The sequence below is a fragment of the Geospiza fortis genome, unplaced genomic scaffold (assembly GCF_000277835.1).
Source record: "Geospiza fortis unplaced genomic scaffold, GeoFor_1.0 scaffold132, whole genome shotgun sequence".
Classification (NCBI taxonomy): Eukaryota; Metazoa; Chordata; class Aves; order Passeriformes; family Thraupidae; genus Geospiza; species Geospiza fortis.
The window spans coordinates 1,132,677-1,159,112 of NW_005054446.1; the positions used below are offsets into that span (position 1 = coordinate 1,132,677).

General features: G+C 45.1%; 1 protein-coding gene across 1 annotated transcript in view; it reads left to right on the plus strand.

Moving 5' to 3' along the window:
- The window catches only part of DHRS3 (dehydrogenase/reductase 3), a 29,085-nt gene extending 23,489 nt beyond the window's left edge, over positions 1-5,596 (plus strand). The window contains exons 3-6 of the mRNA XM_005427465.3: positions 643-762; positions 2,147-2,385; positions 3,379-3,504; positions 4,745-5,596. Of these exons, the coding sequence (XP_005427522.2) occupies positions 643-762; positions 2,147-2,385; positions 3,379-3,504; positions 4,745-4,829 (570 nt within the window). The 3' untranslated portion in view covers positions 4,830-5,596. The remainder of the gene's footprint in view (positions 1-642; positions 763-2,146; positions 2,386-3,378; positions 3,505-4,744) is intronic.
- Positions 5,597-26,436: the final 20,840 nt, after the last annotated feature.

Consider the following 26,436-nt stretch of genomic DNA (forward strand, 5'->3'; position numbering starts at 1 on the left):
TTATAAACTTTTGTAATTAGCCTTCACCTTCATCCTTGCCTCTTCCAAATCAAAGTACTTTCACTTTAAATAGTGCCATGCACTTCTGGCTCTGCACAGCTCCCTGACAGGAGGGTGCAGCCAGGGGGGTCCAGCTCTGCTCCCCGGGAACAAAGGACAGGATGAGAGGAAATAGCCTCAAGTTGCGCCAAGGGAGGTTTTAGATTGGATATTAGTGAAAACATTTTCATGGAAAAGGTTGTAAAGCATCAAAACAGGCTGCCCAGGGCAGTAGTGGAGGCACCATCCCTGGAAGTGCTCAAAAACCATGTGGATATGGCACCTGGGGACATGAGTTAGTGCTGAATGTAGTGGTGGAGTTGGATTAATGTTTGGACTTGATGATCTCAAAGGTCTTTTCCAACTTTAACAATTCTGTGATTCAGTATTTGATGAGAAAATATATTAGGAAAAAAAGAAGGGTGATGCAGATAAGATTGTACGAAGTCCATCTGCCTATAATGAGGTGATACAAAGGATTATAAGGCCCATAGGCAATAATGTCATAAACTGTGAAAATAACCATGTATTTGGGCAATAATGGCTGTTCAGCTCTCTGATTTGTGGTGAGAGGTACCATTTGTCACCAGCTTTTCTTTGCAGGTGGGTGACATCACCATCCTGGTGAACAATGCTGCTGTGGTTCATGGGAAGAGCCTGATGGACAGCGACGACGATGCACTGCTGAAATCCCAGCACATAAACACCCTGGGACAGTTCTGGGTGAGAGAAGCTCTTGTGTCTCATGTAGCCAGAGTTGGTGTCTCAGTTTGGAAAAACAGGTGTCTGCTAAGGAAGGCAGCAGCCTCCCCCAAAATGGAAAATGTAAACCCTCCCCACGCCTCTGAATTGCTATAAATTTTAAATTAAGGGGCTCTCAGGCAAAAAATATGGGAGCAGGAAATAACAGTTCTTTACAAGGGAAGAAAATAAAAAGATAAAATAAACAATGCAGTAACTAAACCAACACTGCCAGAGTCAGAACCCAGCCTGACACCCTGTGGGTCAGGGTGCTGGCAGCAGTCCCATTGGAATTGTGGCTCAGCCCTCCTGCAGTGTCAGGGGTGGTTCTGCTGGAGCAGGGATCCTGGAGAAAGGTGCAGTCTTCCTCTGAAGATCCAGGGGAAGAGGCAGCTGCTGTTCCTCTGGGAAATCCAGTGGAGAAGCCGTGCTGGTGTTCCAGAATCCCCAGATTATATCCAGGTAGCAATGCTTGGCTCCTTCCTCTGGGCTCACATCTCCCTATGGGATGCTGGAGTTCTTATCAGCCATGCAGGGACATTCAATAGCTGTTATCAGCAGATGTCTCCCCGGAGGGAGAAGTGATTGTGGAAGAGATAAGGAAAACTGCCCACTTGACAAAAGACCACTGCCATACAGATGGCAATAGAATACATTTTGCCTTGCAATCTGGGACAGTTGGGGAGGAGAGTGACAGATTACAGCCTGTAGGTCTTTCTAAGGGATGCTTGGTAAAACCAGTCTGTGTTGTAAACAAGAGAGAAAAAAACAATGTGAGGGGGAAAGGCTGGAGGAAAGAAGTCAAAAATAAACATAATTTTTTCAGTAGTACTCAGTATTTGGTGCTCTTTATTCCCATTCTGTGATTTCCAGTAAAACATTTGATGTCTTTGTCAAAGCCTGAGCTCACAGAGGAGTTTCCTGTATGGTGATGAGAAGGGAACATCAGAGGAGTGTGGGACTACAGGGAAGGGAGCTGTGAAATTCAGTCCATTTGGAATCAGACAATAGAAATGAAAAAGAACTTCTTGTGATTTCATCACTTAGTTGAAGACTTTATCCTGTAAAAGTTCTTAAGCATAGAAGGCACTCTGATCATGGCCTTTATCTGGGGGTACTGCTTATGTATGTGCCAGGAAAGACTTTTGTTGTATTTCTACACAAACTTTGCCCACTTAGAACCTCAGAAAATGACAAAACAACAAGGTCCTCTGCCACTCCTTTCCTTTCATAATGAACAGGAACACTTGGGCTTGTTGTGTCTGTGTCACCTTATTTTTTTCAGTCAGTGCTGGTTTTGTTGTATCACTGCTAAGCAAATTTTCTTTTTCTTTTCTTTTCTTCTTTTAACTCTCTTATTCTTCAGACCACCAAAGCATTCCTGCCAAGGATGCTGGAGCTCCAGAATGGGCACATTGTTTGCCTGAACTCTGTCCTGGCCTTGTCAGCCATCCCTGGTGCCATTGACTATTGCACCTCCAAAGCCTCATCCTTTGCTTTCATGGAGAGCCTGACCCTGGGGCTGCTGGACTGTCCTGGAGTGAATGCCACCACAGTCCTGCCCTTCCACACCAGCACAGAGATGTTCCAGGGCATGAGAATCAGGTCAGTCCAGGGGAACTAGAAGAAAGCATCTCATTTTAAATGAATCATCAGAATACACTCCTAATTAATGCTCCATTTAGTTAAGAGAATTTGATGTCTCATTTGGCTGCCTGGGAACAGAGGGTCACTTTAGGCCACCTGGGAACCATCAGACTGGTTCCCTCGGTGTGCTGGGATATTCCTGCACCACCCTGGCTGCTGCTGAGAGAACTGGAAGCTGCTTTTCCCTGCATTTTCAAGCCATACCAGAGAGGGAGGGGAAGCCATCTGCAATGGTCATGCAAAAGGACCAGTCTACAAATTACTTTAGAATTAACGGTACAAGTTCCTTCTTTATTCACTGGAATACTTAATCCTTTCCCACTGAGGGGAATGACAGCCACTTACTGAAGTGAGACTATCAGTACCTCCTTTTTACCCCTGTGCAAGAGAACAAGTAGTGGCTGTCCAAATGAATCTTTTACAATGGGTAAAATAACTTTTAATACAGGTTGTGCTCTCTTAGTCAAGAAAACCTGCAGTGTCAAGCTATTGCAGGAGCTGGGAAAAGCCTCATGTTTGGTGTTAAAAGCAATGGAGGAAAATATTTGTCTTTCACCTGTCAAGGATTTGAATCAAGCAGAGAGGAACAGAGAGTAAAAGGAAAAACACCACCACTGAAAAGGCAGCATTTGGTGTTGGTTTGCATTCAAATTAAGAAAAACCCTGAATCAGGGCTCTGATTACTCTCTGCCACTTCTCCCTGAGGGCAGCAGCATGTACATTCTTAACTGTTTAGCTAACCCAGTAGTACTAGTTGGAACTGGGCTTTCTGCTTTTGGGCTTTTTGGGCTGGAACTGGAATTTTCTGCCTCTTAGAGACATAGCCTGGCATCATCCTGGGCATGTTTGAAGGCCAGTTACCATCAATAACTTAGAGTAACAGGACTTGGACAGTGACACCTTAAAGAAAGAGCTTGGTTCACCTGTAATTATTTTATTTTCTCTGTTCAGGTTCCCTAGTCTCTTTCCTCCTCTCAAGCCAGAGACAGTGGCCAGGAGGACAGTAGAAGCTGTTCAGATGAACCAAGCCTTCCTGCTCCTCCCATGGACAATGCATGTCCTTGTTATCCTAAAAAGGTGAGTATTTCCTTTGCCCAGCAATAGCCTGGCCAGGGAAGGTTGGCTCTGTGTCTGTTCCCTGAGCTGGCTGGAACTGCTGCTCTCTCATCTCAGTCATGGAAGCAAAAGGGAGACACTTTGCAATTCCCTTTGGAGTTGTTTTCTCTTTGTATAACCCCTTAGGAAACCAGTTTCGTTCCCAAAATTTGGATTCCTGAGGGGTAAACTGGATTTTTGTCCAGGGAATTTCATAATAATTAACTTGCACAGGTAGTTGATTGGGATTTATTAAGTCACTTGTTGGACTCCAGGCTTTTTATTATGCAGGATTTCTGAACCATAAGGCCTGGACATCTCACCTGCATTTAGAGAGCATTGCCTGTGTTACATCAGTGAAACTGTTAAATCAATGTTTTTGTGTATGGTCAGGACTGAAATTTTAAGAACCCTAAGGAAAAAAATCATAACCTCATATCCTGGAACAACCACAGAGAAAGAACATTCACCTTTGTGTTTCCATGACAGTTTGCACTAAAACCTTTGGAAAAGCTGCTGCAGTCAGGAACTGAAACAAGGCAATAAGAGTTCTGTGGAAAATAATTTCAGTATTGCATTTCAAGCAAGAAAAAAATAATTCACAGTAAATGCTTTGCTCTGAATGTAAAATTTGGAGTAAAAGTTACCAAAAATTCTGTCAACAAGAAAAAGGGGCTGTTCCATTTTATTGTAAGAATTAATAGGTTATTTTCATTACAGTAGCTGTCAGGAAATTGGGTCTCTATCCATACCTTAGGATAAGGAGGCCACATGCCTTGCACAACCAGATGGCAGGTTAACCAGAGAATTCAGGTTAAATCTGTATATATCAGAGTATATTATATGTTATATATTGTATATTATAATATATATATTATATTTAGATATATTTAGATATATAGTATATCTAGTATATGCTATATATATTTAGATAATATAGTATGTATGTTATATTTAGAAGGAATAAAACATAATGGTATCTTCCAAGTTACAGCTTTTACAGACTTTTTTGCTTCACTATTTCTGTAGAGAAAGTGACTGGATGGAACTTTCTCCCTGTAAGCCTCCTCACAGCAGGAAACTGATGCCAGTTTTGTCTGTGTCTCTCACTAGCTGGTTTTTGAAATTTGTGTATTTATGTCCATAAATCCATATTTACACATCTCTCATTAGAACAGATCGAGGGATTTGTCTCATCTTTTTCTTTCTGCTTCCACACCAGCATTCTCCCCCAGGCAGCACTTGAAGAAATCCACAAGTTTTCTGGGAGCTACACCTGCATGAACACTTTTAAAGGACGAACATAGGCTGGCACCAGGACTGCTCTGCAGTGAACCCAGCACAAGCATGAAAATCCTCCAGGACTGGGAATCAGCAGCTCTTGGCTTTCAGCCTGTTCATGTGACTTGTGCTGCTCTGAGGCAACACATTTCTTGCAGGTCATATCCATAGTAACATGACCTTTGCACAGGATTGAGTGAGAGGACTATGGACCCTTGGAAAGAAAAAACAGAAAGTGTGAAATGTTTCTATGATGTTTTATTCTTTAGAGTTCAATTGTTAAATCTACTCATAGTTTTAAGATGTGATTTTTGTTTCTTAAGTGTCTGTGGGCTGTCTCAGTGGAGAGGCAGCACATCCCATCCCAAACACACTCTGTGCCCTCTCTCCAGAGGAGTTGCCACTGGTTTCATTTCAGCTTTTTGAATGGGGAACTTCAGAATTACTTGGAAGAACTAAAAGATATGGACATTTCATGGACGCTTCCTTCTCTTTCTTCACTTCCCATGCCATGATGAAGCTGTTCCCAGCACACACTGGGGAAGGAGCAAACCATGAGGCAATGTTTTCTTTGCTAAAGGCCACCCAGGACTTCTCTTTCTGGGCCCAAAAAAGCTGTTGTACTTCCCCTGTGGAGGCTGGACAGGAAGGCTCAGAGCTCAGGCAGCAGAGCTGAGAGTTTAAATAGTGGAAGATTCTTTCTGTCACTGAATTCGTATGTGAAATTGTTGTTCTGATTTTTTTTTTTGTTCATTTCTGATAAAATATAAATATATTTTTAGTGTTAATCCCAGATTGCCACACATGTAGGCAGCACACCTTGGGGATGAACTAAATCTAGAAACTAAAACTAGAGCCTGCTTGTACAAACATACATTCACTGACATAATCCATGCAGAGCAAAATCCATTGTATCAGCCTGCACAGTGAAGTGGAATAATGCTCTAAGAGACAGTGGTGTTGTGCTCATGAGATGTGAAATTTGGGAGCACATTTAGCAAAGACCTGATTAAATGCATTTTGAATTCAGCTGGGAATAAACCCATTGTGCTTTAGGGACATTGAGTCAGGCACTGATCAGCCAAAAGTGATAAATATGCTTGGACTGAGGTGCCAGAAGCAGCTAGACATTATTTATTTTTGTAGTGAAATATTCTCTTTGACAGCCTAGGAAGGGCAGCACTGCATTCCTGTGCAAAATGCAGTGAGCAGCACATTGGAGCACTGCTAACAGAGAAATTAATATAATTGCAATACAGGAAGTAGCAAGTCCAACTGGAGACACCTGAATGAAGTGCCTCAAGGATGCATGTGTGATTAAAGGAGTGAATTTAGGGCTCCTGACTCGAATTTCAAGCTCTTCTGTAGATGTCCTGGATGGCTTGGGGCAAAATGCATCATCTGAAGGAGCACCCTGACCTGCAAAGCAGATATTTCTGGTGTTTCCCTACCTCAAAATTGCAAGTCTGACTACCTAAATGTCTGTCAAAAGCTCAGCAAATTCAAATGCAGCATGTTATAGAAAGGAAAAGCAGTATTTGTTCATAGACCAGGAGGTTCTGTACAAAAATTTAGATGATGAAAAAACCCATATTCCACAATACATCATCTAAAAGACTTCTGAGGTACAGCAGAAAAGCTGTGAGCTGTGTTTGAAACACTGCTCTGGTTCTGCCATGTAGAATGGAGACCTGCAACTGAGGTGCAAAGGTGTGGGTGTTAAAATCAGGTCTGACCTTGTTGCAGACCATTGGATTTCTCCTTTCTGGAGCTCTCCAAGAGGAAGGTGCTGCCAGAAGTGTTGAGGCCCCTCTGCCTGGGTGAGTATCTGGAGGGGCTCTCCTGCCTGAGTCAGTGCAGAGCTGTGACCTGGAGCACTGTGACACCTCTGGGTATCTGATATTCCTGGGTGTCTGAGGCTCTCTGGAGGGGATGAAAAGAAACTTCAGTCTCTGGGATTTTGAGACCCACCCTAATAGATGCTTCCAGCTTTATTTTTTTGTCAATTTTTTTGAGAAGCCCATCTCACTGAAAAGTCAAGTGCCATGAGAGGAGAACCCTTCAGGGTTCCTTCCAGATCCTTCCAGGATCTGCCTGGAATACTGAAGGCACCAGATTTATCAGGAGAGGTTTGGGAGAGGAAGATGGGGTGATACCAACTTCCCCTTGTGCTCTCTGATCCTTTCCAGTTTCTCATTAATCCCAGCTGGGTGTGCCAGGCTTGTTGCTGCAAGTGCAGTCAACTGTGCTGAAAGAGCAGTGTCCCCTTGAAGTTAGACCTTTGTGCTGAGAATTCTGTTTATTGATAACTTCTGATACAAAAACGAGGTAAAAACACACTGGAATCCACATCCATCCCCAAATCCTGTCCCTTCACTGCTCTTACCCTGCAGCACACAAAAGATGTTGCCTATCTCCAGGGTTGCCTTACACACACAGTTGATTTCTTTCTGATGTTTGCTGTTGATTTCTTTCTTTCTGATGAATATAAACAAGTCAGGAGGAGCTGAGGCTCATCCTCTCTGCTCTCTCTCACACACAGAGCTCCCTCTGCCTTCCCTCGGGGTCCCAGAGCAGGCAGCAGGTCAAATAGCAGTCACAGTGGGGGAGAGGCTTGCAGCAAACAGAAAATAATGAGGAAAACATTAACTTTGCTTTTCAGATAGCAGGGAGGAGTTGGGTAAGAGAGATCCTTCCCTGGTGAATGTTGCAGGCAGGACGGGCTCCATCGAGCTGCAAACGTGGATGGAGACTCTGAAGAGTTTTTTTTTAATAGAAAGGCTCCTTTGGAATGCCTGCTGGGGTCTGCTGGGACCTTCCCACATAAGGGTAGGGTTGGGTAATCTCGAAGTGCTGCAAATGTGGACAAGCTTGTTGAAGCCTAAGGCCTTCTCCAAGGAATTTCCGCCCTTTGATTTACTTTAATTTTGATTTTCCCCGCTCTCTCTGCTGCCTCCTGCTCTCCACTGCACAATTATTTTTTGCCTTCTGTTTTCCTGTGTCATCACTGCACTTTTCTGTGCCACCATCTTGAAGCCAGATGTCATCCTAGAGTCTGGAGTAAATGGAGATTGGGGCATTCATTTATTATCCTGCTGGAGGAATCCAGGTGAAGCTGCCGGAGCAGGTCACAGGAGTTTGATAGGAAATTAGTTTTACTTGCTGCAAACTCTGAAAAAGTAAAAGAGTCCTCACTATGGATCTTATACAGGAGATTGCTGCTGGTTTAAAATTTGAATGATAGAGAAACATGAGCTGGTTTGGGACATGTTCCTGTCACCAAAAAAAAAAAAAAGCCAAATTTAAATGGGAGGATTTTTCAGTTCAAAGTGGTTTCAAGGGCTGCTGTTTATATGATGTGATTTTCAGAAATAGCAAGGCAGGGCAGGGACAGGAGGAGTCCTTTGTATAGGAATCTGATCCCTCATGTTGAATATTTCTTTTTGTGGTTTTTGATGAGAAAAAAGTGCACCCTCATGCACCCTTGGTGAACTTTAAAAAGGCTGTTCCAGCCATGTCCCTGCCCATGGCATGTTTTTAGCAGCATGACAAAAAGGAGTGGGCCCTGAAAGTGGGAGCTGAACCCTCCCCACTCACCCATTGTTCCATTGAGGTTAAAAAGCAATAGAGTCTGTCCCTCAAGTTCTTCTAGAACTGCACAGAAAGTGCCTGGGCAAGTGATTCTGATGTTTGCAAAGAGAAACTTGTTGTACTTTTATGTAATGTGTTAATTAGTGTGGGTGGGTATGATCAGATCTAGTCTTGCAAGCCTTTCCGACAACTCCCTGAACACTCCCACCTTCAGATATTAACAGATAGCACTTGCCAAAGCTCCTAAAAACCCAGTAACAGACTCCATGCAGGCAGAGCAGAAGTGGGTGCATGTATTTCCAAGAGAACACATCTGCTTGTAGCAGACATTAATGGGGCCCAGTGCCCTCCTCGAGCTGAACTGCAACTGTTGGGAAAAGAACACAAGGTGATCCTTGGATCATCTCTTTTGTTTTTATTTCTTCACTTGGATTTAATCCATTTAATCTAGGTGACAGCCACTTTTTTGACAGCACTGGTTCCTAAGTTTGGGGTAGAGCAGGATTATGTCAAATGCAGTATTTTGCATTTTTACCAACCACGAGCCCTGAGAATGAGAATATTCTGCACTGTTTGCAGCTCTCACCTCCCCAGCACTCAGATCCTGGTATGTTTGGAGTCTGAGCAAACCTGTCAGTCACCAGCAGCAGTTTCATTCTCCAGGGAGCTGAATCCTCTTTGACCTCATGCTTTTCTGAAGGAGATGCTGAGCTGTGAGTAGTGGCAGCCACAGATTCAGGGACTTGGAGAAAGACAGGAGGAAAAACAGAACTTCACATGCTCCCTGCAGCTCATTCTCTTCTATCCTGTGTTTCCTGGGGGAAGATGGCAATACAGATACTTCTGCCCCCTTTACCACCTCTGTTCTCCTGAGGTCACCTCAGCACCTGATTGTTCCCTGGACCTTCCAAGGCATTGAGTCCCTCTGCTCCATTTCTGTCATTTTTCTTTCCACATCACCCCCTCTTTTGTTCCTGTGAGCAGAAACACACACTGACCCAGCCTGCCTGTGCTGGACTAAAGGCACAAACCTCTGAGACAATTTATATCTTCACACCTTCCCAAAGAGTCCAAACTTAGTGGTTCCCTATGCTCACCTTTGCTATGGGCATTGTGACATATTAGCACAGAAAAAAAATTAAGTGTAATGATTTTGTATGCATCATATAATGATTTTTTCCTGCATAACCTCCTTAAATGAGGGAAGAAAGCACTGTAATTGGAGAGTGACTGAAAAGTAGATGAGAATATGAAATAGAAATAAGATGTAATTTTAGGGGGAGTGTAATGGCCCTAAACAGACAGAGGCAAGATGCCACCTTACCTCCCTGAAGTTATATAATAACAGAGGCACAGAAAAAAAATAAGGCAGATGTGTGATGATTTTTTTATGCATCATGTAATGATTTTTTTTCTGCATAACCTCCTTAAATGAGGGAAGAAAGCACTGTAATTGGAGAGTGACTGAAAAGTAGATGAGAATATGAAATAGAAATAAGATGTAATTTTAGGGGGAGTGTAATGGCCCTAAACAGACAGAGGCAAGATGCCACCTTACCTCCCTGAAGTTATATAATAACAGAGGCACAGAAAAAAAATAAGGCAGATGTGTGATGATTTTTTTAATGCATCATATAATGATTTTTTCTGCATAAAACCAGAATAATTCCTCCTTAAATGAGGGAAGAAAGCAGTGTAATTGGAGTTGGAGAGTGACTGAAAAGTGTATGAGAATACAAAATAGAAGATGCATTTTTAGGGGGAGTGTGATGGCCCTAAACAGACAGAGGCAAGATGCCACCTTACATCCCTGGAGTTATATAATAACAGGGGCGTGTGATTTCCAGCCAAATGCAAAGTCTATAAAAGTTGTCACTCCTGCTTATTCCAGTGGGTCACCATGCCCTAAAAAGCAGTCAATTGATTTTGTAGCTTGCTGGCTTGGAAACTCCAATATGCTGGTGATAGCTGACTCTTGTGTTTTTGAGGGAGGGAAAGCAGCCCAAACATGCAAAAACAAGGGTCAGTTTGACTCCCTGCTCACTTTCTCCAGCTGCAAGGGCCATCCATCATGTGTAGGTATTACAAGGACATGGTTGTGTCACTAATCATGACCTGACCTGGTGCTACTATGTAGATATGGTTCCATTTCCCATTTTTTTCTTAAGCAAAAGCATTTTTTAAATAGGATTTTTCTTTATCTGAGTTGGTTGCCTCTGTATTGTACAGGCTTTTCACAGACAGGCATCCTAGATATGAAGTTTCCCTGTCTGTGTTAATCAAATGAAAATGAAAATACAGAAGTCAGGAGTTCCCATTGGATGTCTTCCCTCCCCATGGAAGCCATGGGGAACTAAGGAGAGGAACCCTGTTGGAAGATCAATGCCTTAAATCAATCCATCTCAGAAGCCTGCTGGTTTCTGTCTGAAAATGATCCTGCCTTCCAGAATTGTCTTCCTGCAGCTCCCTGGGGCATCTGGCACTGAATTTGGTTTCCTGAGCAGGTCACTATCACAGTGCACTCATAAAGACTGCACATGCAAGCTCTGAATAGATGGATTTAAACTTCTGGTCCCACGGGTCACTCTTGAAAAATCCAGGTTAAAGAAGGAGGTGAGGTCAGGTCACCAGTACAAACCTGAGCTCTGGGGGAAGGCTCTGCTTGTCCAAAGAGAGCTCAGGGCACAGCTCCCACCTCCTGCCTCAGATCTGACCCTGGCTGGACCATCTGCAATCCCTGGGCATCAGGAGTACATTGATTGACATCTTCCTTGATTTTTTATCATCAGACACTTTGTGGTGTGGCCCCAGCTGCCCTTGGGCATCACTGTTGCAGTTACAGCTTCCTTGTGAGGGGAAGAGCAGGGGCAGACCCTGATCTCTCTGGTGACCAGGGACAGAACCCAAGGGAATGGCCTGAATTGTGTCAGGAGAGGTTTAAGTTGGATTTTAGAAGAAGGTTCTTCACCCAGAGGGTGGTTGGGCACTGGAAGAGGTTCCCCAGGGATGTGGTCAGCCCCAAGCCTGACAGAGTTCAGGAAGCATCTGGACAATACTCTTGGGCTCATGGTGTGACTCTTGGGGTGTCCTTTGCAGGGCCAGGAGTTGGACTCAGTGATCTTCGTGGGTCCCTTCCAACTCAGCAGATTCTGTGTTCCTGTGATTCTGTGATCCTGTGATCCTGTGTTCCTGTGATTCTGTGTTCCTGTGATCCTGGGATCCTGGGATTCTGTGATTCTGGGATCAGTGTTCCCAGACACTGGGCTGGCACATGGCAGCATTAACTTCAGCTCTAAGATAAGGATTCCTTGCTATCTTTTCCAGGAAAGCCAACTCTTAGTGCCTTCTTTTTTGCAGAGAGGACTGAGGTAAGTGCAGGGGGATCAGCTTTTCTGGGGTGTTTTGGTGACAGGAATTCTGCTGTCATGTGGGATAAGAAAAGCGGGTTCATGTCAGAGGAATGTTAGCAGAAGATAGAAATAACTATAATGGAAAACAAGTGATATCCAAGCACATAATTCCTGTTCCCAGAGCCTGCTGGGAACACTGATTCCCTGCAGACAGGGCACACAGAAGTCAGTTCACTGCACAGTCTTACACCTCCCTCAACTCTGCCTACTACAAGTAGCAGCAGAGGTGACAAGCTCATGATCTCTGCTCCCTCAACTGTTAAATGGAGCAAAATGGGTGGTAAAAAAAAAAAATCCATCCATCCATCAGAGAGCAAAGCAATTCTTTGGGTCAGGGTCAGCCTTAGAGAATGGAGGAGTCTCCCAGGTACCAGAAAAAAGGAGCCACAGCAGCTCCTGCCTGATTCCTGGAGGTCTTGGGCCACATCTCCCCTTTGAATAGTAATAAATGTGGAGGAATATGTTTGACTCAACTCAGCCATGGGATTAAACAGAATCCCAGATCAGCTTGGCTCTCTTCTTTCCAGCAGTGAAATGCCTTATGTTCTTTTCTGAACTCCCATCAGAGCTGCAAATTCATGGACAGCACTTGTGGAGCCAGGCAATATTTTACTGCTGTTCTAAGGACTGTGCAAAAGACAGTGGAGAGAAACACAAGCAAGCACTATCACATGTGCTTTGGTGGCTGAATAGTCTGTTACTTTCAATATTCTGATGTTTTTGACTATTCAATAGAAGCAATCTGACATATTTCTCAATTGTCTGCTATAGCCAAAAAACCTTCTTCACCCAGATCAACTATTATAATATTTTTGAATCCTAAACCACATTCAGTTTCTCTGTTGTCCTGTTGGTTTAGCTGAGGTTTAACAAGCATGTTAATCAAATTATCAAATATAGCCTTGAACTTCTCTAGAAGTGATCTGATGCTGATGTGGAAAAATAAAAACCCCAATGTTGATGTCCTGTAGCAAAAGTTTCTACATATGTTAAAAGGCACATCAATAATTTACAAACAACTCTGTTTAATTGTGCAGTAGAATGCTCTGCTTCCATCATCCCAGGGACTCAGCATTGAGCCTCCTGGTCTCATTCTGTTTTACACATGCAGAGTCAAAGCATCTTCATTCCAGTTTTAAAAATAAATGACAGACTTGTAAGTTTTCTTATGTAAAAACTACTGCTTGGCTTTGAATTCAGGCGAGCACACGCAGCTCTGACCTCACATCAATTATGAAAATAATGTTAATTCTTTCAAATTCTGAAGCTCAGGATTTAGGAGCAGTTACACTTTCTGGCTGGAGATGTCACATTTCCTGTGATGCAACGTAGGAGGCAGAGTTGCAATCTTCAGTATTTCCCTTTAAAAACCTCTTCCCATTGCCAGTCAGAATTGCCAGAGGCACAGAGCAGAGGAAGTTCTTGTCCATCCTTCCCCTGACCTGAGTTCAGTGCAGAAGAGCTGCTTTTGAATGAGCCACAGGAGCCATGCTGAGTTTATTTTAGCTGGGTTTATATTAGGTCTGATTTCTGCTGATCCCTTCATTTTTCATCATTTCATCTGTCTCTTGCAATTGTTCCCGTTGGAGAGGGCTGTGTTTGGAGAGCTCCTGAGCCAGAATGCTGTGCCTGCAGATTCATCTCTGCACCCATCTCTGCCCTGTGCACACCTTAGACATCAGCTCTGTGCCATGGCTTGGGGCTGGCACAATCCCAGTGCCCCCATGACAATACATTCTCCTTAATGCCTGTGTGAGATGTGAGCAGAAATAGAGCAAAGCAGGCTCCAGCTTAGGAATAAAGGAAAGAACTTTATTAACTTACAATATGAAAAAAGGAAACACACAGAACTCAGAATGAAAACCTTCCAGAAACATTCTTCCTCCTCCTCCTCCCCCCCAAAATTTCCACCGCCACGTGAAAGGAGCTCTGACCTCTTTCAGGGACCAGAACCAAGAGAGATTTCCCCTGGGAGTTCTCTGCTTTTAACCCCCTGTGTTCTCAGAGGTGTATCCATGTCCTCAGGTGCCAATATTCAAATCTGAGCCCCCATTGGTTTGACCACAGCCTCCCAAAACTCTCACTCCCTTTTCAAACCAGGACACTGCAAACTGCCCTAAATATCTTCAGGTTTGTTCCTTTGAAGATGAAGTGCAGCTGAACCCCAGAGAGCTGTTAGCTCTGCTCATAACTGCACATTCTGTTTAACACCTACATGATCTGAATTTGAACTGGGAAGGACTGGGAGGGAGTGGGTGGCCAGAGCCTCACTTTATGGTTAGAGGGGGAATCATAAGGTAAAAATCATCTGTTGGAAAATAGAAACACAGTGCAAGCCCCAATACCCAGCACTGCCGTTTGATTTCTTCTGACAATTTCATACACAAATAGTAAAATAGATTATTCTGACAATTTCATACACAAATAGTAAAATAGATTATTTTCATGATACTTCAGAGTGTCCTTTTGCAGTTTGAGGTACACATCCTTTAAGGCTGGGGGAGCAACTTGTGTTCCAGTGATCTTTATTACAGCCAGCAGCACTGCTTTACATGGGCAATTCTTGCTGTAAAATCAGCCTGTTTCCTTTCAATGGATCATTTTTACATAGATTTCTTTCAGATTTTCATTTACCAGATATTTTATGCGCATGGTGGTTCTCAGCCAGTGATTTCCTTGCAAGCTCTTCACCATAACTCCCTCTCTGAGTGCTTGCCAGTCATTAATGTGCAGTTTTCCTGTGGAACTGGCCATCCCAATCACATGGTGGCTTTGCTTTCTCCTGGCTGGATGCCTTCCAATCCCACAGAAAGCTTTCTAGGGGCTCCAGGATGTCTGGTGATGACTGTGAGATGGCTTCTGGCAGCAGTGTTAATGCAAATGCATATTTGAGTGTGTTCTCATGACATATTTCCAATCCTGTGATCAAAAACGTGCCTATGGATGTTTTCAAGGGAAAAACCCCCAACTTGGGATGCTGTCAAAAGTGCATTTGCCTTTACTTGCAGCAGAAAATTTTCACAGTTTGGTTTTGTTTCTTTCACTAGATTTGCCTCTCAGCCTCAGATCATCAAGGGAAAAATAATCACACTGGAAATCCTGCAAAGAGTTCATTGAAATAAGAGTGACCTCCCAACATCAGGGCATGGCATATTTCCACATGAGGGGGATGGCATGATGGTGGTTTGGGATTTGTGTTGCTGCATATCCACCCTTGGTTCATTTAAGAAAATGAAGTGGACTAGAGTTCACTGCAGCTGAGGTTTGGGAAGTAAGGAAATGCAGGAACAGCACTGCACACTGTTTGACTCTGACCTGTGCCAGCCTGGCCCTGCCAGAGCACTTCCATTTGTCACAGGCACAGAAAGGTGACACAGAAAATGGTACAGTCTCACCTGGTGTCACACAATGAGATAATTTATTATTGTGCTGCTGGCACAACCCTGAGGGTCACCCAAAGACCCTTTGGTGGCAGCCAACATCATGAGTTTGGCTGGGACTGGCAAAATCTGGGTCAGAAATCCCAACAAAATACAGTATTTCTTCATGGTCTGTTGCTTGATTATTTCCCTCTGTATAGCCAAACCCTGGTGGCAAATCTCTAATTGGATTTTCACACTTGCCCTTGACTCATTGGATTAGATTGCTGCTTCCTCTTAATGCCACAATGACAACATTTCCATGCCTTAAACCAAACCAGGGCTTGGAAGCCTGGCCCTGCGGGTGCTGCTGCCCAGGGATGTTCTGGAGAAGGGGGCAGGTACCTGCTGTGCTGAGCACAGAGGCTCTGAGGGTTTCATCATCCCAGGAATGTTTGCTCAGTGGCACTCACTCTTGGCTTTTTTCTTGGAACTTTGAGCAAACGTAGCCTTTGTTTGCATTTTTCCCTGGGATTTGTTTACTGTTCATTTGTGCTGCACATGCTGTGAGAAATTAAGCCACTATGTCCATATTTTTTTTCCCTTTCTCCTGCTTTCATTCCTTCACACCCCCCCCCCCTTAAAAATCCTTACAATTCCTTTCATTACTTGGTGTTAACAGCACAAAAGAAATAAATACTTGAAAGAAGATCCAAGCTGTGTTTCTGTTTGACTTTGGAGCTGCTGTGGTAACCAAATACCAGTCTGCAAGGTCAGGAAAAGAAAAGAAGAAATAAGAAAACTGCCCAAAAGCTCAGACCATGGGGCTCATTGGCTTTTGCCCAGCAATTTCCAGCCACATGCCCCGAGAGCTGAGCAGTCACTCTGTAAATCTCTGAGTGTTTCATATAGTTTCCTTGTCATGTGGCCATTAAGTTTTATAACCTTTATATTTCAAGGGGAACAATGAAGGTGAATTCCTCTGAAATGCCCTAATGGATCCCACATGTTTTGGATTGCTCGTGGTTTGGTTGTTCTGAGGGTGCTGGACCTGCCTGTGGATGGTCGGTGGTGGCCAAGGGACCCACTCCTGGTGGGTGCTGTCCTCCCTGCAGTGCTGAGGGGTCTGTCCTGCCATCCCACTGTCTGTCTGTCTGTCTGAGCCCCTGGGGCTGCTCAGGGCCTGCAGGACATCTCTGCAGGGCAAGGAAACAGCTCCGGGTCATGAATGGGAACAGCAGGGAAAGGGGAAAAAGGGAAAGGGAAAGGGAAAGGGAAATAAGGGAAAGGGAAATAAGGGAAAGGGAAAAGGGAACGGGGAAAAAGGGAAAGGGAAATAAGGGAAAGGGAAAAGGGAAAAGGGAAAAAGGGAAAGGGTGAGGGAAAAGGGAAAGGGAAAAGGGGAAAAGGAAATGGAAAAGGAATTAAGGGAAATGGAAAGGGAAGGAAAGGGAATGAAGGGAAAGGAAGGGAAAGGGAAAAGGAAAAGGGAAAAGGAAAGGGAGATAGGGAAAGGGAAAAGGGAAATGGAATGAAGGGAAAAGGGAAATGGAAAGGGAAAGGGAAATAAGGGAAAAGGGAAAGCGAAAGAGAAAAGGGAAAAGGGAACTAGAATGAAGGGAAAGGGAAATGGAAAGAAAGGAAATGAAGGGAAAGGAAGGGAAAAGGGAAAGGGAAAAGGGAAAAGGAAAAGGGAAAGAAAGGAAGGAGAGGAAGGGAAAGGATCACCAGTCCTGGATCCAGGATTGATCCAGCTACTGGGATGTCATCCTTGGTTTCAGCACGGATCCAGCTGCTTCAGCCCAGCTGATGGGATGCTCAGGATCCTGGGGACACCACCCAGCCATGGGGGCTGCCCTTCTATGGGCAGGGCTTCTCATTGTCAGGATTGTTTTCTCACCTTCCATCAGATCAGGTGTCACAAATGTTCTTTCAGACCTTTCTGGAAATGGGCAGAGGCCTCGTGGGTCTCTGGTGATCTTGACCCCCCCCTCACAGTCCCAGCCTCACCCCTGTGCTTGTGCTGTGCTTAGATCCAGGAGCTGGGACAAGGATGTTTGTCCCAGGAAAGTGCTGCCCTACCTCCCCATGGGCACATCTTGTTCTTTCTCAGGGTGTGTCATCAACAACAATCCTTGTGTGTTATCCACAACAATCCTTGTTTGTTATCAACAACAATCCTTGTTTGCCCCCCACACCAGCCCCTGCCTTGCAGCAGCAGCCCCTGGCTGGCTCCACAGCCACCCTGCTCTCAGTGTTGGACACACAGACATTTATCTGTGTTGGACACACAGACATTTATCTCCTGGGGTTCTGCATCCCAGGGCTGGGCTGGGGCTCCAGTGGAACCTCTCAGAGCTGTGGGAAGGGGAGGGTCATGGAAAAACCCCAGAACCCCAAGGGATCCTTACCAGCTGACCAAAGGCTGGCAGGGCCATGGGTTTCCCTGTCCTTGGCTTTAATTTAGAATCCCAGACACTTCTGGATTGGAGCAGACCTCCCAAAGGGGGTCCTCCATTGAGTCCAACTCTTGAATGGCCTGTACAGGGATTGAAGCCACAACTTTGGCATTATCAGCACCATGCTGGGCTGATCCCACTCAATTCCTTTGCTTTAAGCATCTCCTGGTGGCACAGAGTCCCTGGAGTGCTGGGGCTGTGTCTGAGCCTGCTCAGATGCCCTGGAGGGGAGCACTGGGTCTGGGGGGGTCTGGCTGCAGTCATGGGGGCAAAACTCTGCCTCAGGAGCCTCAGGAGTCTGAGAGGTTCAGAGCTCAGGAATCTGCCTGAGAGGCTGGAAGGGTCAATTTCCAATTCACCCTTCACTGCCCTCTTATATTTTTGTGATGTGGGATGGTTTTTTGGGAGCAGAGGATGGAGGTTTTGGGGTTTGCACGTTTATTGTGGCTTTTTTTTTTTCTTGGTTTTGTTTGGGATTTTTCCTCACAAACAGAAGCTTTTAAGTTGGATGCATGGAGAAGAGGACATAGCTTTGAAGTTTGACCTGTTAATTGCCCTCCTGTATTTTTAAAGTGAAGGTTGTGCCTCTCCAGGTTTTCACAAGCTCTTTTCTGTAATGGCCAAACTCTGGGGTTTTGGGCTGAATTATTAAAATGGCTGCATCCACAATGGGCAGTCCTTCTTTAAAATCAGGTGATTCTTAAGCTGCACCTGTAAACAATTTGAGCTTCATTGCATTCAGCTTGTCTTTAATTATGCTGGTATGGCATCTTTTGTAGTGTTTTTGCTTTTCTGTGCCGTGGCTGGAAGGAGCAAACAGGGATCTGTGGCACTGAGCTCTGTGATTGACTTTCTCTCTCACCTGGTGGAACAATCCTGTTCCTTTTTTCCCACCCATGACTGATTCCAGCAGTTTTGAAGAATTAAAATCCGTAACAAACCTTGCACAAAGGATTCCTTGTATGGCAATTATACATTGTTAATTATTTTATAGATAATTCTATTGAGGCAGCGGTGAGTAGCTGTGCTGGCCCTGCTGCTGAGGGATACAGGACCAGGGGAGTGCTGCCATGTGGGCTGAGGAGTTTTTGTGTGTCCTCAGTTTATTTATGCAGCAGTTTGAAGTTTCATGTCTTCCTGACAGCCTTATTGGCTCTTCTCAGCAGCTTTCATGCCTTGAAATCATGGGGCATTAGATGGGGAGGGTGGATCACATGCTTTGTAACAGCCTGGGGCTTTTTTATTTCAGATTACTCTTTGTAAACTGGTGTTTTGCTGCTTTGGTGTGGGAGGGGTGGAGTTTGGAATGGATGGTGTCACTGAATTAGTGCCCACATCAGAACCAGGCCAGACTTCACAGCTTGCACAGAAACGAAGCCATGTGTCAAGGCAAGGTCATCTGCTGACCTAGAGAAACAAGTTTAATATTGTTCTTAGGCCACAAGGAATTTCCACTTACTGTAAAAGCTGTCAGGCTGTTCCTGCCCTCCCTGTCAGTGGGACAGGAACTTTGGGTGCTCAGACACACTGTAACGGAGATTTGGGCACTCTGATGATACAGACTGTCAAAATAATAAAAATAATAAAAAGACAATTAAAATTAACAACAAAAATAATTAATAAAATTAATAATAAGATAATGATAGAAATAATAAAATAATAAAACTAATAAATCGACAGTAATAATAAAATAATAATAAGAACAATAAATAATAATACATAGAAAAATAGAATAATAATAAAAATTAATAGAAATAATAAAAAATAAAAATAAAAAGGAGAGAATTAGAAGAAGAAGAAGGAGAATTAGAAGAAGGAGAATTAGAAGAAGGAGAAGAATCAAAAGAAGGAGAAGAAGAAGAATTAGAAGATGAAGAAGCAGATCCTAAAAGGCACCTCGAAGAAGTTGTCTGTGAGACTCTCTCCTGGACCTGAGGCAGCTCAGGTGTATCAAAGCCACAGCACAGCTCTGAGGTTCTTTTGTCAGGTCAAAAATGATAAGATTTACAGGGAACATTTGTTCTGCTCCATTCACAGAATCAAAAGAAGGAGAAGAAGAAGAATTAGAAGATGAAGAAGCAGATCCTAAAAGGCACCTCGAAGAAGTTGTCTGTGAGACTCTCTCCTGGACCTGAGGCAGCTCAGGTGTATCAAAGCCACAGCACAGCTCTGAGGTTCTTTTGTCAGGTCAAAAATGATAAGATTTACAGGGAACATTTGTTCTGCTCCATTCACAGAATCTGAGGCAGATCCTAAAAGGCACCTCTGACAGAGGCAGGGATGTGGGAGCAGGTGGGAATGGAAGTGTGGATTTTGGGGAGCCTGAGGTTAAACACCAAAGGGAGCAGCAGCTGCTCAGTGCAGCAGGGACAGCTCAGCAGGTTTGGTTTGTGCCTTGCTCTGAAGCTGTGCCCAGGTCATGGAGAAGCCTGTCAAATGCACTTTGTGCTGCCCTGAGGAGTGTTGGGAACAGTCCTGAGCACAGCAGGAAAACAAGGAGAGGCTGCCAGAAGCTCGTGTTCCATCAGCTTCCCCAGCAGTTTGCATCACCAGCTCTGGGCTCTGACGTGGGGAGCCAGGAGGAGCTGGGGGGGGTCACAGAGCACTGCCCTGCACTCCAGGGGTTCTGTCACCCATTTCTTGGCCACAGGGGCAGGATGGGTGGGAAGCTGTGGATTCCCAGGGAAAGGGAAACTGCACAGCAGCTCCTGGACAAACCTTGGCTGTGTTCTGGCTGGATTCAGGCTGTGTTCTGCAGAGTGAGCAGCTTATGGATGCATAAAGGTCAGGGATGCAAATATAATAAAAAAACAAACATATAATTTCCATCCAAGGAATCCTTAGTGCAAACTTTGTTATGGATTTTAACCCCTGGTTAAAAACTGCTGGAATTAGCCATGGGTGGGTGAAAAGGAACAGGATTGTTCCAACAGGTGAGAGAGAAAGTCAATCACAGAGCTCAGTGATGGATGCAAAGAGGATCAGGGAATCCTGTTCTCCAAAGAGCAGCAGCAGCAGCTCTTGATACCCTCCAGCCTTTCCTCCACGGACTTTATGGGATTTTGGGGTGAGAAAAGCCCTTCAGGGTCTCCCTGCTCATGTTCTGTGTCGCTGTCTCTGCTTTGCAAAGTTTAGATTTGTCTGCCAGGTTCCTTTTGAGGATGTCGAGCTGCAGCAATGAGGGGATGGGCAGAGTGGGGTGACTGGCATGGAGGAGGCTGTGGATGTGGGAGCAGTGTGCCAGGGGGTCGGGGATCCATCCTGAGCATCCTCGGGAGAGCAGAGGGAGCAGCGTGGGGGTTCAGGGGCTGCCACCCAGCCTTGGGCAGGCTGATGAGCTGGAACACCGTGTCACGCACTGCTGCTGACTGTGGGGCTTTTGTGTTTCCTCTCATGGAAGCTTAGAGCATAAATAATGATGATGTGAGCAGCGCTGAGCTCTGCTCTGTGCCTGGCCCTGTGTCCCAGCCCCCTCTCCCCTCGCAGGGTCAGGGGAAGGGAATTGCAGGCGGTGCCTTTGGCTGACACCGAGCCGTGGGGAGGGATGGGAGGAAGGGGGTCTGGGGGCTGGGTTCAGAGCAAGGTTAGCCAAATATCGGATAAATTAGGCAAGAGAAACAGACAGCTCAGCTTGCAGTGAACTTTTCACCCGGCTAACCTGTTCCTCACCCCGCCTTGCACAGGTGGAGTGCCACTGGAGCACAGCCCCTGCTCCCCCTGCTCCCTCCTGGCCAAGTGACAGCGTGGAGGGGCCTGCGAGCAAAGCTGAGTCAATAGAAGAAATAACAATTGATGATTTTCGAGTCTATCCATAGCAAGGAAGATGACAAGGCTGTCAGCATGGAAACAGATTAGAAAAAATCCATTAAAATTTCTGTAAGGCAGACTACGTGCATAAGTAGATGTGTATATGTGCCTTATTAAATTTCTGTAAAACTTTTGCCAATTATATCGATGTTAATTGCTCTGCACCAATGAATATAACAAGTTATTGTGATGTAGTTAATGACTTAAGATCATGCTTTGTTAAGGGTATATAAGCTGGAGAACACTCAGAATAAAAACCTTTTTTCTTCTTGGTCCCTGATCATATGTGTGTGTGTCATATCCCACCTAATGGGGACAGGAGAGCAGGAGCTGCTCTGAATCCAGGGGATATCATAGCTCTGATTCCTGTTATAAGAACCCTGTAGTGAACACCACTAATTGCAGAGGGGTTTGTCCCTGTTTGCTGCAGGGTGAATGAGGACTGATGGTTACTGATCATAGAGGGAAGAAATTCCGTACTTGTGGGGTCCCAGTTGTGGGTTTCTCTGGGATTGAAGGCACTGAGACAGTAGTTCATGTTCACACTCAGGTGTTTATTATTTCTTATCAGTGAAACAGTCTCACTGCTGTGAGTTGGGCAGCTTTTCATTAGAAGGCACAAAATGGCCAACAGTCTCTTGGTACAAGGGCTTTTCAGACTAAACTGTCCAATTAAGAGCTGACACCTGGATTATTTCCCCTTTTAACCCAATAACTGATCCCAAAGAGCCCCCAGTGAGGATTTCTGCCCAATTACAAAATGCCACCCAAACCCATGGAGAAGGAGGAAGAAGAAGAAACCCAGGACAACACCCTGTGCCCTCCATCTTGCTCCCATCCAGAAAATACTAAAAACCCCAAAACCTCAATTTCTCACTAAGTGATACACCTACACTGCTCTCTGTAATCTATTTCACACTTTTGTGGATTCTGGTCTATCTTGAAGTCTGGGAAACTTTCTCCATGAATGAGGGTCAGAGTCAGTGCTGCCCTGGGGGTCAGGGCACCCCAGAGCAGACACAGAAATATTCCTGTGCCCTGGGTTTCCACGCATGCTGGAGAGGGCAAGGAACAAATGTGAGTCCAAACAGCCATGATCAGGGAATCTTTGTGGGAAAACACAAGACTGGTGGGAATTCTGGTGTTTATTTCTCTGACTTTTCTTCTGCATTTGCAGTGTGAGTAAACACAAATAATTGCTGACAGATGTTTTAAAAACATAGCATTGTGCTAACCATTAAGGTTAATTTTTTAGGTTAATAATAGATGCTGATAACTCAACATGGTGTACTTGGCTCAAACTCCCATTACCTTGTTGAAATGGGCTCTGCTCCAGGTGCATGTGTGGGACCCAGTGCTGGACTTCTTCTCTTGACCCTTCCCTAAATCCCCACGGTCTCCATTCCCTCCTCCCCAGGAAGCTCCAAGCAAATTAAAGTTCCTGGGGTTTAAGTAGTTGCTCCATCACAATCAGTGTGCAGTGGTGAGGCCTGAAGGTTTTTATCTTTTCTGAAACCCTACCTCTGGTTTGTCAGGTGTGTTGGAGAGCAGGACCTTGCATTGCTTCAATCTTGGGCTGAAAACCACTGTGTTGAAATTAGAACTCCAGGGTTCTCTAATCTTCCTTTTCCCTTTTCTCTCTTCATAGGTAAGGAAGGTCTGAAACCAACAGCCGCTCTCTAATGCACAGTATTTCCAGGAGCCAGGTCCTGTATTTTTCTCTGTGTGTGCCTAAATTCCATAAAAGTAAAAAAAAAATTGTTGTAGATCCCTCTTAAGAAACTCTTTCTGGCAGTGCACTTCTGGATGGTGGGAGCTGTGTCTGAAAAGGGAGGAGCAGCCTGGAGATCATCCCTGACTTCAGGAAGCTCAGAGCCTTCCTGGAGCAGTGAATCCTTTGCCTCCTGCCCTGTTCCTCACACAGGGGTGGTTTCCATCCCCATTTTGGATCTGGGAAGCTCTTTGAACTCCCTGTAAATGTCTGTTCACAGCCAGCTCCTCAGCCACTGCCAGCTTTGGGTGCCCGGCTGCAAAGCAGCATCCAGTAAAGTGCCCAGAGGTGAGAAGCAGCCACGGACAGGGCGATGGAGGTGATTTGTGTTGGCAGAAATGGCCGTGGCTCTGCAGGCTGGGAACAGGGGTGTGTTGTGAGGAAGGTGTGGGGAAAGGGATGAGGTTGGGATGTGGTTACTGTTGAATTCCTGAGCCTGCTGATGCTACTGGTTGTTGATTGAGGAGTTTTTACTACTCCTTTTAAGGAGGTAAGAGGAGTTGAGATGTGCACAAGGCAGCACCACCTCTGCTGCCCCTTCCCCTGCAAGGATGGGAGCTCTTGGGTGGGTCTGATGAACCCAGAGAGCAGATTCTGTTCAAACCCTCTCTGTTTGCTGGCTTTGGGCTGTTGTGTTGTTGTTCTGGTTTGGGTTTGTTCCCTCGGGATGGTTCTGCCTGGCTGATTTTACAACCTGTAGCTTCAAATACAAATCCCACCCTTGGGGAGGGGACAGGGCAGGGACAAGGTCACCAGATAAGTGAGGCCACTCCTTCTCCAGCAGTTCAGGCAGATTCATCAGAGCTCTCAGTAACATCACAATCTTGCCAAAGACAAATTTGCCTGTCTGATCTGTCAGAGTGTGTATTCTCCACAAAACCTGCTCCCTTTCGGATGTGTTGGTGAAGTTTCCCAGACCAGTTTGGCCAATCACACTGTGGCTCCAAACCCCTGTCAAGGCTTCTACTGTATTTTTGACTGCTCCTTGAGTGACATCATTGAAATGATGAGTCTCTGAGATGATTCATACCAAAAAAAGATCTAATAATTGTTACCAGTTCTTCAGATCACTGTTACTGATTTCCAGCATCCTCCCACTGGTCCCTGGAGCTGCCTCCCCCACCCACTCGTTTTTCCCGATATTTCCCAGGCTCTCTGCCTGTGGGCTCAGTGTGCCCTCTCCTGTGGTGAGGTGTGAGTGTCTGGCTCTCTCCAGAGGAGCATTCAGGGCTTGGCTGCAGGGGCAGATCCAGCTGGGGTGGGTTTTGGTCTGGCTGCAGGTTACTGGGGAGTGGGAGAGTCATTAGTTTGAAATTTGTGGTGTCAAAAATTCTCATACAGGAAGAGCCCCTTCTGTTGTGAAGCTCATTTTCTCACTTGCTGGGAGGGCAAGAACCAAAAATTAGCGTGTTCTCCCCAGTGTTTGAGGGGAATTCTTTACTTTGCAGACACTGACAAGGAGAGCGAAGGGATATTGAAGAAACAGAACACAGAGACAAGGTCTTGGTTAGTAGAGGACCACTTTGGATGATTAAAAAAATTTGGTTCATTTCTTAGACTCCAGTTTTTTAAAGAAAAAAACAACCCTTTGTGTGAGGTTTTCCTGTAGAGGAGATATGAAGATATTGAATGTTTAGAATATTAAAGTATCTATCCTATCATCCAGGCCTTACACAGGATTCCCAGGTATTCTAGTGAATTTATGGGTTATATTGGTGCAAAAAAGTAAGAGTACAAGGCCTGTGGCTTGTTGACCCTGATTCTGCAGCCTGTGACGTTCAGCCCCAGGGAATTTTCTTCTGGAGAGGATTTGGGGCTGTGCCCTGTTCTCTTTGGAGGAGAAGCCCTGTGTCACTATAGGACATGAAATAACATGATGTGGACGCTGCTCTTTCAAGGTAAAAGAGTTTTTTAATATTTATAGATTTTTTCTTCAATATTTAGAGATTTTTAAAAGATTTATATATATATATATATTTAAAATATATTTTTATTTTTTATAGATTTTTTTTTAAGTGACAGTGGATTGGAGGGTGACAGTGCCACATCTCCAATGACACTGGGCAAACCAACAGTCCACCAAATTTCTTTTCTTCTATAAAAGAATGCAAAACAATGAGTTATTTACATAAAGCGTGTGAGAAAGTTTGTTACAAGAATGTAAACATCAGAAGGCTTGGAAAATCTTAAAAAATCAAGACAACTGTGTTGGCTCAGCAGAATGGGCTCCCCAAAAGAGCAGCAGAGAACCTTGAGAACCTTTCTGGCGTGGATTTATGGCTGCTCTTGTGCAAGTGCTGGAGCTGGCACTGCAGCCCCTCCTGCGTCAGCAGCAGGGCAGCTGAGGGGAAGAGAAGCTTGGCATAACCTTTGCTGTGTTATTTATTAACACTTTGCAGTCCTCTGGAAAATGAACTTTGGAAACGCCGGGAGAAGGCCGGGAATCAGCAAATCCATTGTGCTGCGCTGACAGAAAGATCCTGTTACAACACACTTCAGCTGCCAGCTTGCTGCAGTCACTCAATCCATCACGGTGGGCTGGGGGATCACAAGGCAGTGAAACTCAGCCTGGCGTGTTATTTTAGTCTTACATGGGCTGTGAGATAAACGGGGCATGAACCGGCCCCCTGGCAGGGGGGCGACCCCCGGCGCCCTCATTAAAGTGCCAATCAAAAAGAGTAATGGGAGGGGGAATGGGAAACTGGCTCCTGCAGCCTCCTCCAGCCTCGCTCTGTCCCGGCAACTCGCACAAGCCAAGGGAAATATTTCTGTTCTGAGCAGGAGCCAGGCCCACAGAAATGTTCCCGGCGCGTCCTGGAGCTCCGGGGCTCCTCCGGGGTTGTGGGGTGGAAACCTGGCCCTGTGGCTGGCTGTGAGCACAGAAACACAGAAACACCAAATCACAGAGTCACAGAATCACCAAATCATGGAATCACAGAGTCAGCAACCCACAGAAACATCAAATCACCAAATCACGGGATCACAGAATCACCAAATCATGGAATCACAGAGTCAGCAACCCACAGAAACATCAAATCACCAAATCACGGGATCACAGAATCACCAAATCATGGAATCAGAGTCAGCAACCCACAGAAACACCAAATTACAGAATCACCAGGTTGGAAGAGACCTTCAAGATCATCAAGTCCAACCCAGCCCCAACACCTCAACTCAACCCTGGCACCCAGTGCCACATCCAGGCTTTGTTAAACACACCCAGGGATGGTGACTCC